We start from the raw sequence: 15,777 nt of genomic DNA, 5'->3' as shown, positions 1-15,777 counted from the left end.
GTGTGTAGATGCTTCAGTAAATCTGTTCCAAGTGGTTTGCCTAGGGTGCAGTTACTCACTGTGAGAGAGTTGAAAAGGGAAACTTTCTCTTACTGCTGCAGCCATTAATCTTTTTTGCCTTCTTTATGATGAAGCAATGGGAAAATATAACTGCTTATAGAGTCTGATGGAATAGGGGTGAAATAGTAATGACTTGAAGGAAAAAAGTTCAACTTATTTGGAGTAGTAGACTCCTCTTGTAAACTCCTCCTGGTAACTGTTATGGATGCAGGTAGCCTCTGGTCTTCATAAAGCCTCTATAATTGCCACATGGTTAATCAAAATTATTGCTAAATCCTTTCTGCATTGTCGTTGAGGAACTGTGAAGTATTAAGTGGCAGAACTTTGAGGGAATTTGATGTGTTCAAAGCATTCTTACAGTAAAAATAACATATTTCTCTTTTCTGGTTGTTCATATTTCTTGTTGCAAACATAGTATCTGGTTTGGGCACCTTATGTTTTCAATTTTGCTTACATACTTCTTGATATCATCTCATTTACTTCCAAACATAGGGCAAGCATGAGTGCCAGGTGAAATGGTATTTTGTGTGTTTACAAAAAATAGTAACATAATCCCCACAAGTACCTTTTGCCAGTGTAATATTTTTACTCTGATTTTCATCATTATGGCATATTCTCGGTTCATTGGTTTTCTCATCAAATGCTTTTGTTTTCATTACTCAGGATGCTGAGAAATTGGCTGGTGAAGAGGATGCCTGGAAAGAAGTCAAAGATACTGTAAATGAAGCTAAATGTCCAAAATCAAAAGAAGGTATCCTTTCAGTGACAGACTGTCTTTTAGTTGTAAAAACAACCCAGAGAACCCCTTAGCATGCAGTTTCTCTTTTGAGTTTATTTCCTAAAGTTTTATATTTTTGCGTTCTTTTAAAATATATTTTTAATTAATCTGATACTTAACTATGAAAGGGTCTTAATTGTATTTATAGCAATAGAATCTCTGATTAATTAGATTGATACTGCTTCATGGCTGGGATAGTAGGCATAGAGATTGTAAGGGATATTTTGGCTCAGGTTTAGGCTTCTGTAGTTGCAGCCCGCTGCTTCATATAAATCCACTTCAAAATGAAACAAAGCTTAATCTGAAATGCTGTTAAGTTCTTTGTCCCATTACACCCTTTGTGAACAGTTCCTGGTTCTCATTCTTTGCACAGCAATGACAGTAACAAGGTCATAATCACAGGCAGGTTCAATGGAAATTTATAGTATCATTATAATGAGTGATAATAATAATATATAATAATTTATAATTGATTTAATTGAATGAGATGATCTTGCACTAATAAACAGAACTGGAGCCTAGTGGCTTTCATGTAGGTATTCAGTCTAAAAACTACTGAACAGCAACAACCAAGAAAGATGAGCAGAAAGAAGAGAGATGGAGATTTTCACTAGAAGACTTCGAGAATATGGATCTCTCTCTCATCTTAGTCTATTCAAAGGAATTTCGATGACTTTGAATTTGGCCTATTTTAGCAAGATGCCTTACTGTTTTCAGAAACATGGGCTTTCTTTGCCCTTTTTTTGTAGCAAAAGGGAAACACTCATCTCACCTAACTTTAATCTTCACATAGAGTCTGGTCTGTTTTAAAGTTCCTCTGTAGTCACTGGATTGAGTCAGATTCTGAAATAGATCTGCAGTCATTCAGTTACACTTCAGAACCCATATTTTAACCTGAAAGTTTTATTACAGGTAGGGAAAGTGCATTTGCTGACATTTTTATACCACAACAATGGAGGCAGCATACTGCTCCTATTTAATGTTCCTGTATTTAATTGCAGGAGCAACGCACCTACTGAATTTTGCTGGGATCTTTAATTAAGATAACTCATTTAACTGATACTTAAAAACGAGTCAAACAAATGGTGGTAAAAGGTATAAGGACTCTTTGAAATACTATGTCCTTTTTACCTGTTCAGGTTCTGTCCTCAAACATGGGCTGCTTGAAATGTGTTGTCTTCCTTTCCACTGCACCACAGTATCAGAGCGCTGACTCGTGTAGTGGCAAGTGGAGTACCTGGAGAGGGGTCTCAGTCATTGTCCGCTTGCCAAGGACAAATAGAGAACCTTCCTTGCTGACTGAGGCACGTTGTCAGAAGTTTCTGCAAGTTTAATTGTTTCTAGCAAATTAAAACAACTCCTACAGTTAAGAACGTTCATGACTTTGAAGGCCTAGAGCTGCTGATTACAACTGATACAGATTAATCTGCAGTTAGAGAAGCTATGTATCAGTGGTCTCAGACCCATATTCCAGTTTGAGCATACAAATTGGGATGCTAAAGCCCAGTGCAAGGGGATTATTGAGGAGAAATGATTGATCTGCATCTCAGGCCACACCACAATAGCAGTATTTATTGAGAGCTTCTCCTCTAGTCTTGGGCAGATCTGGGACAGCTAGCTTCTCTTTTGTTCTGTTGCAGCTGAGAGTGGCTTTTCTAGTTTGCAATTTAAGTACCTAAAATTTGATCCCAACAGGTTTTGCAGTGTAGCACATCTGCTGTTAGATGCTACTGACTGAACAAAGCAGTGTAATGAGAAGTAAAAGCAGACAGACTAATACTAAGCATAAGCTAAAATGGTAATCTTTCAAGAATGTCAGTGCTTTGTACTTTCTGCAAAAATTGTATCAAGTGGAAATAATATCCCTCATTCTTCTGTTTGTCTGTCCTTAATCAGTTGTAAAGAATACATGGATGTTTGCCAGAGATATAAAGGTTAAGGTGCAATTTTATAATAACACATTCCTTCCCTTATATGGTTCTTTCAATCCAAGGTCATGAGAGCAATTCACAAATAATTAGTTTAGCCTTGTAACAACTGAGCTATAAATCCTGGGCCGGCCATATAGTAGTCATAGTGGTCAGAGTCTTAAATTTAAGTATGCAAATACTCTCATGTTCAGGAAGGACTAATTACTTCATCACAGGGTTATTACTGCACACTTAAGTCCATTGATGGGGATTGGGGTGAATTGTATATTCAGTCATATGAAGATAACTGCTGAACTTCCTTGAGCTGATTGTATGGAAAGGACCATGATGCAAACAATGGTACTACTTCTCTTCCTTTAAGACTATTTTATTTGTATTTATTTGTTCTGACAGCTGACTGGTGTGTATGGTATCTTTTTGGTGTTTCGACTTTCCCTTGAAGCCCCACATGACAGTACTTAAAATATGAGAGCATTGGCATTCATCTTAAGTCTTGTCAGAGAGAGAAGAATGTGATCTGCAGAGAAGAGAAAACCACTGTAGAATGTAATGAAAATAAGGAATATAAAACTAAAGTGAATGTTAAGCCCTAGCTTATTTTTCCTCTCTCCCCAAAACAAACAAATAATCTTCCTGTAGAATTGAAGGTAAAAATCTTCTTTATTTCCAAAATTCTTAATGCTAAACTGCAGGCAGACATCAGAACTGCGATGCTTTTCTCTCATTAATTAAACATGCAGCTATACATGAAAAAAAAAATCTCATTACAACTGATTCAAAGAAAAAGGGAAATTCATTATTTGCAAGAAAAGGCTCTAATTTCATAAGAAGTCTAAACTAAGTATTGGACAACTTAAAAGTGTGTCTTATTATTTTTAATATGCAAAAAAAATAGGTTTCTTATTTTTAGCTGCTGAGAATTTGTTAATTCCATGGGTTCTTGCCTTTGGGTGTAAGATCTGGAAGCGTATCTTCAGTAAATAATAATATTTTAAAGTATTTGAATTTCAGTTCGTTATGTGCTAAAAAACCTTTTCATTTTTTCATCTTTCTTTCACCCTTTATTGTGGAAATACTGCATTTTTTAGAAATTGTGTTTCCAAGTGAAGCAAAGCATAGTTACCTAAGCTACCACTTCTGAGTTCCAGTATGTTTTCAAGAACTGAAGCCAAATCTGAAAGTATGGCAGTGTTTTTGTCTTAGCGCCCTGTAGCTCTTTCTCCTTGCTAACAACAATTAGAACCCGTATTTTTATTTGATTAAAGATATTTCTTTAACTAAGTATAATATAACAGAGTGGGAGCAGGTTCTAGCCAGATGCCAGAATCTCTTGAGCAGCAATGTGGATCGTATTCCAGACACAAATATCTATCAGCTGAAAATGCTTGACTGTGCCATGGATGCCTGTGTTAACCTTGGATCTTGGGAAGAAGCTTTGTATTATGGCAGCAGGACTCTGGGAGCATACAGGTAAGAGAGGTAGTTGATTCATCTGTTTACAAAGAAGAGGGGAGAGGGGACTGTCTCATTAAAAGCAAAAATTGTGTTTTGCTCAGATGCTTTTTACTGTTTTTATTTCTTTGTGTGTGCCTTGCCTTGCTTTTGAAGTTAATGGATAAGGCAGAACTCCCATTCTGTTTCCAGGCTGGCTGAGAGTAAAAAAAATAAAAAAAATAAATGGTAATAGGAACTTTTATGAGCTCCTCACTGTTGTATGTGTTCAAATGCCACCTCATCCCTGACAGGAGGCTGACTCTCTGGATCAGACTCCACTGCTGTGAGGGTATCAGTGTTTTATGCTGAGCTAGGTCAAGCTTGAAGGGCAGGTGGCTGCCTGAAATAATGTTTGTCTCTGTATACTCTAAACTAAGAATTTACAGAAAGAATAAAAAAAAAATCTTGCAAAATGTAATTTCAACTGGAAATGAAAAAACCTCTGGTCCTTAGTTTGGGAAGGGGCCATGATGGTGAAGCACCACTGGCTGTTCTCTCCTACTCAGTACTTGCTGCTATGCTATGTTCTGAGAGAGTTTCTGGGTCTGATGTCCTTTTATCAGTAAGGAAGGATGCTCAAGGAGATCCTAATTCATGTGACAGGTCTTAATGTGGATTAGAGCCTGAAGCTGTAATGCAACTTTAGTCATCCAGTGGAGGAAAGGCAGGAGCTGTCTGCTTTGGTTTGTGTTCTAAAAGCTCTTAAATCATTGCGTTCTGGGTAATTATTTTGTTTATTACTTAAAGTAAACCCACACTGAATGTCCAGATAGTGTCATCCACACATGAATGTTCATTCTTGGTAAAGTATTTTTTAGAGTATCCACTTTTTTTCTGTTGGTTCTTCTACACGGTGTGACGTGTCAGTACCTAGTGTGATGTTAAGAGTGAAGGGCATGTTAGTGCTAACAATGTGCTGCTGTACATATGCAAAACAGCTCAGATGTTACATGTCTTCCCTAATCAAAGCAGGGTGCCATCAGCAGTCAGCATTTTGCCTCAGGGAGTTTCATCTGGCAGCCTTTTGCTGAATAAAACTCTGGGCTTCACTTGAGAAACAACACAGCATTTCAGAGCTTTTAGTATGAAGTAATTAGTGAGGTATCTGCACAGGCTGTGGTGCATAGGAGCTGTAGAGGAGCTCAGTGTTCAGAGTGAGTGTTACTACTCATGGAGGAAGGCATGAGTGCCTACAAATTCTCACATTTCTTCAGGGTGAAATTCACATTGTGCATGTCCCACTTAACCTTTCAGAGAGGGTTTCTGTAGTGCTGCAGCAGTACACACTTCCTGCAGCCTTCTACTGTGTGGCATGCTCCAGATGAACAGAGTAGTCTGCATGTTTAAATGTTCCCTTATTAAATGAAAAAAGAGCCTCAGAGGACTTTTTTTTACTTATTTGCTTTTTTAAAAATTTTATAACTTAGTTCTTCACAACTGAAAATCGATGATTTTTCTACAAACATTTCCAAGAGTAGAGATTACAGTGAAACCAACTGCAATTTTGCCAGATCAGTCAATGAAGCTTTCTGTTTTGCTTACTGAAGCATACCAAACTTTTCATGATATTTAATGCTAGAGTTTGGAAATGAAGGAAAGAGACTGACTATGCTTTCAATTAGTATGTCTTAAGGAATACTATTCACACAAGAGAATTGAACTTTTTGCACCTTGATGAGTTTGTCCTTGTTCTTTTCTGATCCAAAAACATTATTTAGGAGAAATTTTCAGCTGTTATTTTTCTTTATACCTTCCAGCCATCACTACCAGCTTTGACACACCTGAAACAAAATTCTCAGTTTCTCATTACAACAAATTTTGCCCAAAGCCGCAGGAGAGCAAATCCTAGCAAATCTTTTGGGATGCATTGAATTTCTTCTGTTGAATCAATCTGCTGCTTGGCTGCTCCTGCAGTTCCATTATAGCTATCTATTTTCTTTTCCTCAGCTCTGGAAAATTATTCATACAGCTCTCCACAGGGAATCACCTGAGAATTCAAGCAGTTCGTATAAGTAGGAAATCATTGCTACAACTTTAAAACTCTTGAGATTTGGTCAAAAACAATTTTAATTTGAGGTAATGTGTTTATTGTGTATTTTCTATTTCTTTAGCAGCAGGATTAATTTTCAGTGCTCTGTGACACATTGTATAGTAATGTGTGTTTTCATAATGATGGTTGCTGACCTTTTCAGAATCATCCACTTCATGCTGCTGGTGGACACAGACTCTTAAACTCCATAAAACTGATTTGTCACACTGAATACTAACTTTTATGTTCTAGGTAGTGACACTAACCTGTGAGGAAAAATTTTTAGGACCTCTCAAATATTTTTAGAACTCCCAAAAGAAGGGGAGAGAGTGGCTGCCAAGATGAAAAGCTGCCTTCTCTCTTTGTGCTGAACTGTAACTGTCCATCATTTGTTAAAACCTACAGCATGTAATTTCACTGAATAGCCTAGGCCAAACATATCTACACAGCTTTTCTTGTGAATGTCACAGTAATTGTCTGTTCATGAGCATTAACAAAAGTTAAGACATTTGCCGAAGTGAAAGCTGCCCCACATCACAGTCAGCACTCAGCAGCTTGCAAAAATAAACTTCCGCTCAAAAATCCCTGTGAGCCCTAACCACAGAATAACAGAGTATCAGCAAGAGGTGTTACAGGGGTTTGTCATGTCTCAGTTAGCACCTTCACACTCTGGGCTGACTGTTGCTCCTGAAGGATCAGATTCAGAGGTACTGGGACAGGCAGACTCCCCCTAGGTTACCTCTGAGGAAGGACTCCACCTTTTAGCCCTTAAATGGAAGACACAAATGTTCTGGGGATTGGGTTGGAGTTTGGGGCTGGTTTTTTTTTTCCCCTTGTCTCAAATATTCAGTGCTTACATTGCAGAAAACCAGTGTTAAGTATGCATCTGTTAAAGAGCTGTGGTAGATGTCCTCAGCTATTGCAACAAGAGAGTAGGGGGAAAGAAGTAGTGAAGTAACACCTTGAGCCTTCTGGATTTGGAATCATAGAAGCATGAGGGACTTGGTAAAGCTGCCTCTCTGGGCTCCTGTGCCATCACAGCTGGTGAGATTCTGATACAGAGAAGACAAACATGTTCGTCTGATGCTTTACTTCGCTGCTTATCATCCCATGCATTACAAGTCCCACTGATTTAAGCCACTGATAGGCTCTTTAATTAAACCCTTCATCTCCAGTGCTGCAGTATGAGTGGTTACTGGAGGGCTCCAGTGTTAATGAGAGGGAATTAATTCTTTTCATCCTGTACAGAAGCATTGTGCAGAAGTGCTGTTCTGTCTCTTCCCTGGTAGCCTTGCACATCCTCTCCCCTCCGTTCTCCCTCTGCTGACTCAGCACTGACTCCAGTTCGTGCTGATGTGGCTGCTCTGGGGTGGGTGCAAGCTCCATATATTTGTGTTACATGCGCCTCATTTGTCTGTTCTCAGTTCTCCTGCTCTCTGTCCCTTCCAGTGATACCCACTTTGCAGAATACTGCTACTTATCCTTTCCTCAAGTGACTGAGGTCTTTTGGGAGACAGGGAAAACAATCCCAGTCCACACAATTTCAGATTGTTTGGCAAAGTGCTGGGTTTAAAAACAGTGGCTGGGATGTGCTTCTTGTTGAGTAATTTCCACACCGAAAAATTACTCTTACACATAAGGTGTAACCATAAGACCACAACAAGGCTCAGCATATTTTCTGAGAATGTAGCTGAGTTTTCATTGTGTAAATTAAATATAAACCAGATTTTTTTAAAATTTAGAATTCTAATTCAACAGATATGATGGACTGTAGTTTCTAAGTATGTGGACTTCAATCAAAAGCCAGATGAAAAATTGATGGTTGCTATAGTATCTTTTCCATAAGTCAGGGATCTTGTAAAAAAGCCAAAAATAGCTGTAGAACCTAATCCTCTTGGAAGAGGCTCTGAACTTATTTTTTCTTCTTCAAAAAGGCTCTCCCAATAAAGGGTGTGTTTTTTCTTTTGGTCTGGTTTCTCTCCATCTTCAAGTGTGTTTTACAAAAAATCCCTGTTCCTTCAGATATGTGTTTGATACATACACACGTGATACATGAAATAACTGGACGCAAACTAATTTTTTTGTCTTTACCTACTATCAGATATATATGGCTCTAGTACTATGTTTATGTTTACTCCTGCGTGCTGACTAGTTCTGAGGCACCTTGCTTGAATTTACATCTACATCGAAAATTAAAGAGTATCCAGGGAAAAAAAAAAAAAAAAAGTGAACTGCAGTGATAAATAGGACCACTGGGGGATGCTGATGCTTAAGGGTTAAAGTCTGGGTTCAGCGCCAGTCGGCACGGTGGTTGTGGGAGGTCCCCTGGGGACTTGTGTGCTGCTGGCAGATTTCTGAGCCTACAGATAGCAGTAATTCACTGACCAAAGTTCAATGTCTTAATCATAAAGCATCAGTAGTAAACATAAATCTTACCTCTGGGATCATTGAAAAGGGAGACAAAAATATGAAGGTGAAGAAAGCAATTCAAAGACAGAAACAAAGAACAGAAAAGAAAATCTACCCTGCTCTCTTTTCTGGGGTTTTAGAAAATGGCCAAGGGCCTTTGTTTGTAAGGTTTAGAGCAAAATGTGTGGAAGAAATAGGAAAAAAAAAAAGTCTTATCAAAGAACTATAAGACAAAAAAAACCCAACACAGCTCATGAGAAAATCTAAATACCTGACGTATCTTTTCTTTCTGTTGTCTAAGACAAAAAAAGATGTGAATTAAGATTTGGGAATTGAGTTTTGGTTGATGAATGGTTCCATTGGTTTGCTATTTAGAGATGATAAGATGGTAGTCCAAGTAAACATCAGAGGTTTGTGAAAGAAAGGACACAGTACATCTGTTAAAAATCAGTTGTGTCTGTACCCGTGTGCAGGGCTGGGGGACCACAGCTCAGTGGAACCGTGGGGAACCAAGTGAAGAGCACCAAGCAGCCCTGGTGCACCTTCAGCATAAGGAAATCAGTAGAGGGATGAGAGCTTGTTAGTTACAAACTGCTAAAGCAGGTACAAAGAGTGGGCAGCACAGAGATCATCTCAAAACTACCCCTGCCTACCAGGTTCTGCTGATTGTGTTTAGGGAGTTTTATGAAATTAGCTGAAGCAGGTCAGTATCCTCATGAGATACCTTTGATGTTATAAGCTATAAATGTAGTATGACAAAAATATTCTTTGTTGGAACATTGGTGGCTCTTAGGGTAAGGACAGACCTTCTGTACTTTGTGCATTGACCTGTTACACAGCTTTTAAATAAAATCAGGAGCATTAGTATCATCACATATGAGCATTAATATCATTACATGACCATTGTGTTTGTTCTTACTCTATCCCCACTTTATAAAGAATGTGGCCTCACAATAATTTTGTTGTTGTGTATTTGTTATTTTAGTTGGAAACTTAAAGGTGGCTTGTGTTTTGGAGAAGTTTGAATATCTCTTGTGCAGAGCTGAAAGGACAAAGATATACATCACAAAGCTGTGAAAACTATAAATGCCAGCTAGGTTTTTTTCAGTTGTACCTCTGGGTAAGAAAACCCAGTATAAATTGGAAAGTGCATTGTCTGTAGTTAATTGTAGGTAATACTTTCAAAAGGCAAATGTGTGTAGCAATATTTGCACAATTTCTGCCTGCAGTTTTGTAGATAAACAGGGAGCATGCTTGTCCCTGGTCTGATACCTTTAGGAATCCCTTAAAGCACTTCAGCAGCTCACTCCTAGCCTCCATTCCTCCCTACTGCCTCCTCCCAGACCCTTCCAATCCCAACAGCCTTTACCAGAAAGGAAAAGGAAATTTTTTATGTCTGAAATTTAGTGTCTAAGTTTTCAGTGTACTGATGAGTCCATTTCCCATATAGGACATGGATTTTCTGGTTTGCTGCTTGCTTGCTACATAGGTTTGCAAAGTCCCAGGGCCTTTGATTCCTTGGTTCTTTTCTGTTTGTTTTTCCTGTGTCCTATTAGAATCGTGTCTCGTCCCCAGAAGTGACACTCAGCAGCATAATCATCAATGACTTCTGTGAGTGCTTCCCCATCTCTTTCCTCATTTTCATATATTGTGCATATGGGTAAAATTTCACACTAATGCCAGCTAGTTTCCAGGCATAGTTTTGATGCCTTTAGATTTTCCAATATACTCTATCACACTTGAGTAGGGGTTTCAGCAACATCAGTGTTAGTTTGCAGTACCTCATTCAGTGCATACCAGGTTTCTAATCAGGCAGCCTAAGACTTTTATTGTTGGCTGCAAGATTTTTCTAACAGTGTTCATCCATCATATATTTGTATAGTGGTGCTTACTTCGGTTTTAGCTTCTAGCTTCAGTTTTCATTTCTGGTTTCACCTTTCACTTATGCTAAGAGCTGTCTGAATCTGAATTTTCACCCATAGTCATCTCCTAGTGATCTTACTGAACCAAATCACTGTTTTTCACTGACACAACCACCAGTATTGATTTCTCCATTTCTCTCGTGGCATTTCCAAGGTGTTTCAAGGCACTTTTTTAAAGACCTGTATTCTCTGCCAGCAATAACTTCATCTGGAGAGATGGGGTGTTTTGCCCTGTAGGTTCTATTTCCAATTAAGATGTTAGACCATTCAGGGTTTCAGTCCTAGTCTGCCTACCTGCCAGAACTGAAAGATTCAGTTTAGTTTTGTCGTCACTCTTAAGCAGTAATAGTTGCTGTCTTTGGGGTGTGGATTTTTGTTTGGGGTTTTTTTATTTGGTTGGGTTTTTTTGTTTGATTGATAGGTTTTTTACGTGTGTATTTGCATTTTGCAAAGAAAGGATTCATGCAGTTCTTACTTGAAATCTTTTCTTTGGTCCACTTGCTGTTACACATCACTTTAAGGACACAGTGAATAAAACAGAAGCAAGTATTAAACATACGCTAAGCAAATACAAAGCTCTCATATACTAACCTACAAATGCACAAAAAGATGTTACAAAGATCTTTGTGCTGTTCCTGGCATACAGATTCTAAAGGTTTGGTTAGAACCTGAGCTAAAATGGGATTGAGAAGTGATAACAAGGGAAGAATTAACAGTTAAAAATAGATGCATATGAAGCATTTGTAGAATTTTGGATTACGTTGATGGTAAACTGAGCATTGCTGTGAAAATATTTTAGAAGCAGAAGTCATGGTGAAAAGGGAGACAAGGGAAGAATTTAAAAAGAAAGATAAAATTACAATGCTATCTCTGATGAGAGAGGCAAATACAGGGAGTGCAGAAAATATCAGCAAAGAAGTTGTAAGGAACAATGCATTCTCTGGGGGAAGAATTAGGAAGAGTCTGACTTTAGTTAGAAAATATCTATTTCTTTGAATAAGTTGTCAATTTGAGTTGAGGAGGCAGAGTGTGGAGACTTGAAAGTACTTCTAAGGAGGAAATAATTAAGAGTTCCCAGTGGTGGTGGTGTGAATAGTGGTGAAAAAGGAAAATAGTGTTATTTAAGCAAGAAATTGTCTAAGCAACCTTAGAGATAAAGCCTAAAAAAAAAAAAAAAAAAAAAAAAGCAATATTTTTTCCTACTGAAAAAGTGGAAAAGTTACTGTAAAGAAAAAACACAGTTGTAAGGGAGGGAAGAGGAAACAAGCAGCAGATAAGGGGAGAAAAGAAATTGAATAATACAGAGTCTGTTTGAATGGGTGAGTAAATGAGATTGGCTAGGGAGAGTGAGCAATGGGAAGGTGCTTTTTTGAGGAGAGGCATTGCAGAACCCGAAAATTGAAGGAAATGTTGTCAAACGAGAACGTGCCAATGAGTGACCAAATTCCTAGTGAGATGATTCATCCAGCAGGGAAACCAGACAATGAAGGTCAGAGAGGCTCAGCAGCAAAATAAGTGATGCTGAGTAAAGCTGGAATTTCCCAGACTGATGGTTGACAAGAAAGGAGGAAAAAAAAAACCTGAACATGCTGATGGGAGGAAAAGGTAAATTACTGCAGTGAGCAAAACCTAGAGACCACACAGTTCCTGGTGTGAGGCAGACTACAAGCTCATCAGGTCTTGAATTTAACAATGATTGAGTAAAAGGGTTAAAATTTAATGCAAGATCTTACTAGGAATATATTACTCAGATGTCCCTGAAATCTAGAAATACCCTTATTTTCAGCTCCTGTGTTTACTAAGTTTGTGCATGGTTACCTTGGTTAACAGGTTCATGAATATTTCTGCATTGTATCTCTGTGAGCTTTATTTCCATCAAGTCAAGGTCTGTTAGTCAGTTTTCCCTAATCCCATAAAACAGGATTTCCAGGGAAACATTTTCCAGGGAACATTTGGAGGTATCAGAACTAGTTCTAAATTATCTAATCCTGGTATAAGAAATGTCACAGCCATGTTAGGATAGCCCTCTTCCTCATAAAATTTACAGTAGAATTGTGCTGTGGGCAATTACTCAAGAAAATGCTGAAAATATTGATTGCTTCACAAACAGTAGTTGCACTACTTCTGAAATACAACAGTTCCTGGCCTTCAGATATTTAGTTAATAGCAATCCTCTCCTTATTTCTTTGTACATCGAAATGTTGGAGTATGCGATTTAGAGTGAAATGGTAGATGATGTGACCTTATGCTCACTTGCAAAACCCTCCTGCATGTGTTCCTTTGGCTGTCACCACAGCAGCTTCATCCTTCTTTTCCACTCTGGTTTTTCTACTAGAAAATCTATTTGCTTCAGACTATAAGCCCAAACACTGTCTGCTGGTGTCTAACCCTGAGATGTCTGCCAAGCCTCCAATAATCAATCCTATTCCATGGTTAAGCAGGTGATTCAGTGCTTCTCCTCTCCTACCCTCTTACCTCTCCCAGATGCCCTTCTCTTCTCTGAAATTCAGGCAAGACACATCCCAAATCACCTTTGGTAACATGACTTTTGAAGGCAAGAAGGGAGAAACAAAAAGCAAATGGCTGTGGGTAAAGAGCTGAACAAAAACAGTGACTGCAAATCTTGGAAGGCTAATAAGGCAGGCTACAGCACTGGGAAGGGCTCTGAGAAACACCAAGTAGCTTGTCCAGAGGACAAGTTTTTTTTTCAGGAAATCTGACAAAAGTGAAAGCCAAATAAATATATCAGAGAGAAAAAAAATCACCCTCAGAAAAGGATGCCAGTCTGCTAATGAATAGTATTTGTAAAATGCATTTTATAAACAAAGTAATCTTGGAGGAAACCTGAGGAATGCAGCGCACACTTGACCAGTAAAAGGAGAGTGGGAAGAGTATAGGTAGCCAAAGAACAACAATAAGCCCAGAAACATCAAAATTAGGGAGGAAAAGTCTTTCTTTTAACTTTTCATCATTATCACAAAAGATAAAAAAAAGAGAGAGAGCAAAGAAAATAGATACTGCCATACTTGCAAACACTTTCCTAAGAGGAAAACCAGATTTCTCTAGCTGTGCAGTGCACCCTTGGAAGTTATGGTGGATGGGCTCCCAGAAGTGTAGATAAAGTTCTGGAATCAAAGTGTGTTCATTACAGTAACATCATGAGTACATTTCCAAAAAAATTCAGGTTATCTTGAATGATACAAACAAAGGATTTCCTGTACTTTTAAGGCTGGCCAGTCTTCTGAAAACTTAAAAAAGTGGCATCCATCAAGCAGAAATACCCTAAACCAGGTCTTGATTCATTGTTGATGAAATAGATAAGAAAGAAAAACTTTTCATGCAATAGTGTGCTTGTCAGACTTTTAAAAATGGAATTGGGTTCTATGTTGCTACAAAACAAAAGCCTCGGTATAAAGGAAAAACATTTCAGAAGTGAATTTTCTTGTCATAGAGGGAATTTGCAAGAATTTACCACAACGTTTTGTGGAGAACTTCACTTTAGCCAGTGGCACAAAACACACATATCAAAAATATTTATGTAAATATGACTGGAGATCTTGCTTGGGAAGAAGAGGAAGTCACTTTGTGTTGCACTGTTTGAGATGCTCTGAAACATATAATGTACTGGCACATATGACATATAATAACTATGAACCACAGTGTATCTTCTCAAACCTTACCAAAGAATCACTCAAAATAACTTCTGACCAGGGGTATGTCCTACTAGTTAGTTGCCTGCTCTCATCACAATAGCTAGAGATAAGTTATCTTAGAAATTTGTCTGAGTACTGCACCAGTGTAAGACCTTTTATTTTCCAAAAGATTTCAAAATGTGCAACCAAGTTGGGTAACATCATCTTTACCAATTCAACATCTCAGAATTTTGAGATGAAGTGCAGGTTTCTGTGCTTGCAGTGCGATAACATCCTGAATGCATACTCAGGCTTTATCTGGTGTCTGGATTCAGATCATCTGTGTATTGTCTTGCTGGCCTGTTTGCACTGCAGGTGAGTTCTACCAATGCTGGATATTTATCAAGAGAGGCTATCAAATTGTGCAAGGCTGCTTATGCCAGTAGAGAGGAAGAAAGGGAGAAAGGGGGATAAAAGGTCTTTTCCATGTTACAGAGTATCAACAGAATGTGTGACCCAGAAAAATATATCAACTTTCACTAAAACTGTTAATTTTATTAAGCATACCATGCTTTCAGTCCCCTGCTTTGCTCTGAGAGCAGCATTTTCCAGGGAAATATTTGTGTCTTCCAATACCTTGAGGAAAGCAGGGAAGGTACAGTGGTTATACACATATTGTGTCCACTGATGAGAACCGACTCCAGGTATTGCAATGGGACAAGATTTTTCCCCTCCTGTTTCCAGTTGCTAGGACTGTCACTGAGCCTGATCTTGACATGTGAGAAACACAGTGCGTAGAGCATTTACTGCATCCAGTGACATTAATAAAAACCCACAGCAAATTGTACTCAGCCTTTGATAAGTTAAGGGAGGCAAGAATTACACCAAATTTGCTGATAAATTAAAAGAACACATCTCCTTAGGAGTCCGTGGTGGTTTATGGGTCCTGATGTCATTTAAGGTCTCAAAAACATACAAGTCAGTGGCAAAAGGCTTTCACTATGTGTTATGAGAGGATGGAGGTCAGCCTGCTTAGGAAGTCAAGAACTAAGTTTTCTTCTATACAATCTATTTCAAAAGTCAGAACTGGGAGAATATTTCCCAGGTTGAAAGTGGAAGAAAATTCACTTGCCATTTCTCTAATATTCACCCTCAATGCTATCCCTTCCTCTCTGTGCTCTATATTTAAACGTAAGACAAAGTGAGGTTTTTGGCTGGTGTGAATTGATCAAGCCTGTTTTACATCAGGTGAGGATGTAAAGGATCCTGCATGAAGCTCTGCCTGGCAGATGTTCGTAGTGTGTATTGATGTTTACATACACTCCTATTAATTTCCCTTGTAGTTCCTGCTTCCTAGCTACATAAATTCAGAATTAACTGGATTGCTAATGTCTTTAGCGAGTTGGATTGTATTTTACTTTGCTTTTGTTGCTGTTGCTTTTTATATCTGCCTGTTATTCCTTGTCTCTGCAGTCATTTTATGAAGATTTATCTGGAATGGCTTACTTCAAGCAAACTTATG

General features: G+C 38.3%; 1 protein-coding gene across 1 annotated transcript in view; it reads left to right on the top strand.

Moving 5' to 3' along the window:
- Positions 1–15,777, top strand: part of SMYD3 (SET and MYND domain containing 3) — a 362,837-nt gene that overhangs the window by 311,556 nt on the left and 35,504 nt on the right. The window contains exons 9-10 of the mRNA XM_030448635.1: positions 724–811; positions 4,065–4,239. Coding sequence (XP_030304495.1) covers positions 724–811; positions 4,065–4,239 — 263 coding nt within the window. The remainder of the gene's footprint in view (positions 1–723; positions 812–4,064; positions 4,240–15,777) is intronic.

This window comes from Calypte anna, chromosome 3 (genome assembly GCF_003957555.1).
Source record: "Calypte anna isolate BGI_N300 chromosome 3, bCalAnn1_v1.p, whole genome shotgun sequence".
Taxonomy (NCBI): domain Eukaryota; kingdom Metazoa; phylum Chordata; class Aves; order Apodiformes; family Trochilidae; genus Calypte; species Calypte anna.
The sequence above is the reverse complement of the archived record's forward strand: the minus strand, read 5'-3'. Positions and strand labels throughout refer to the sequence as shown.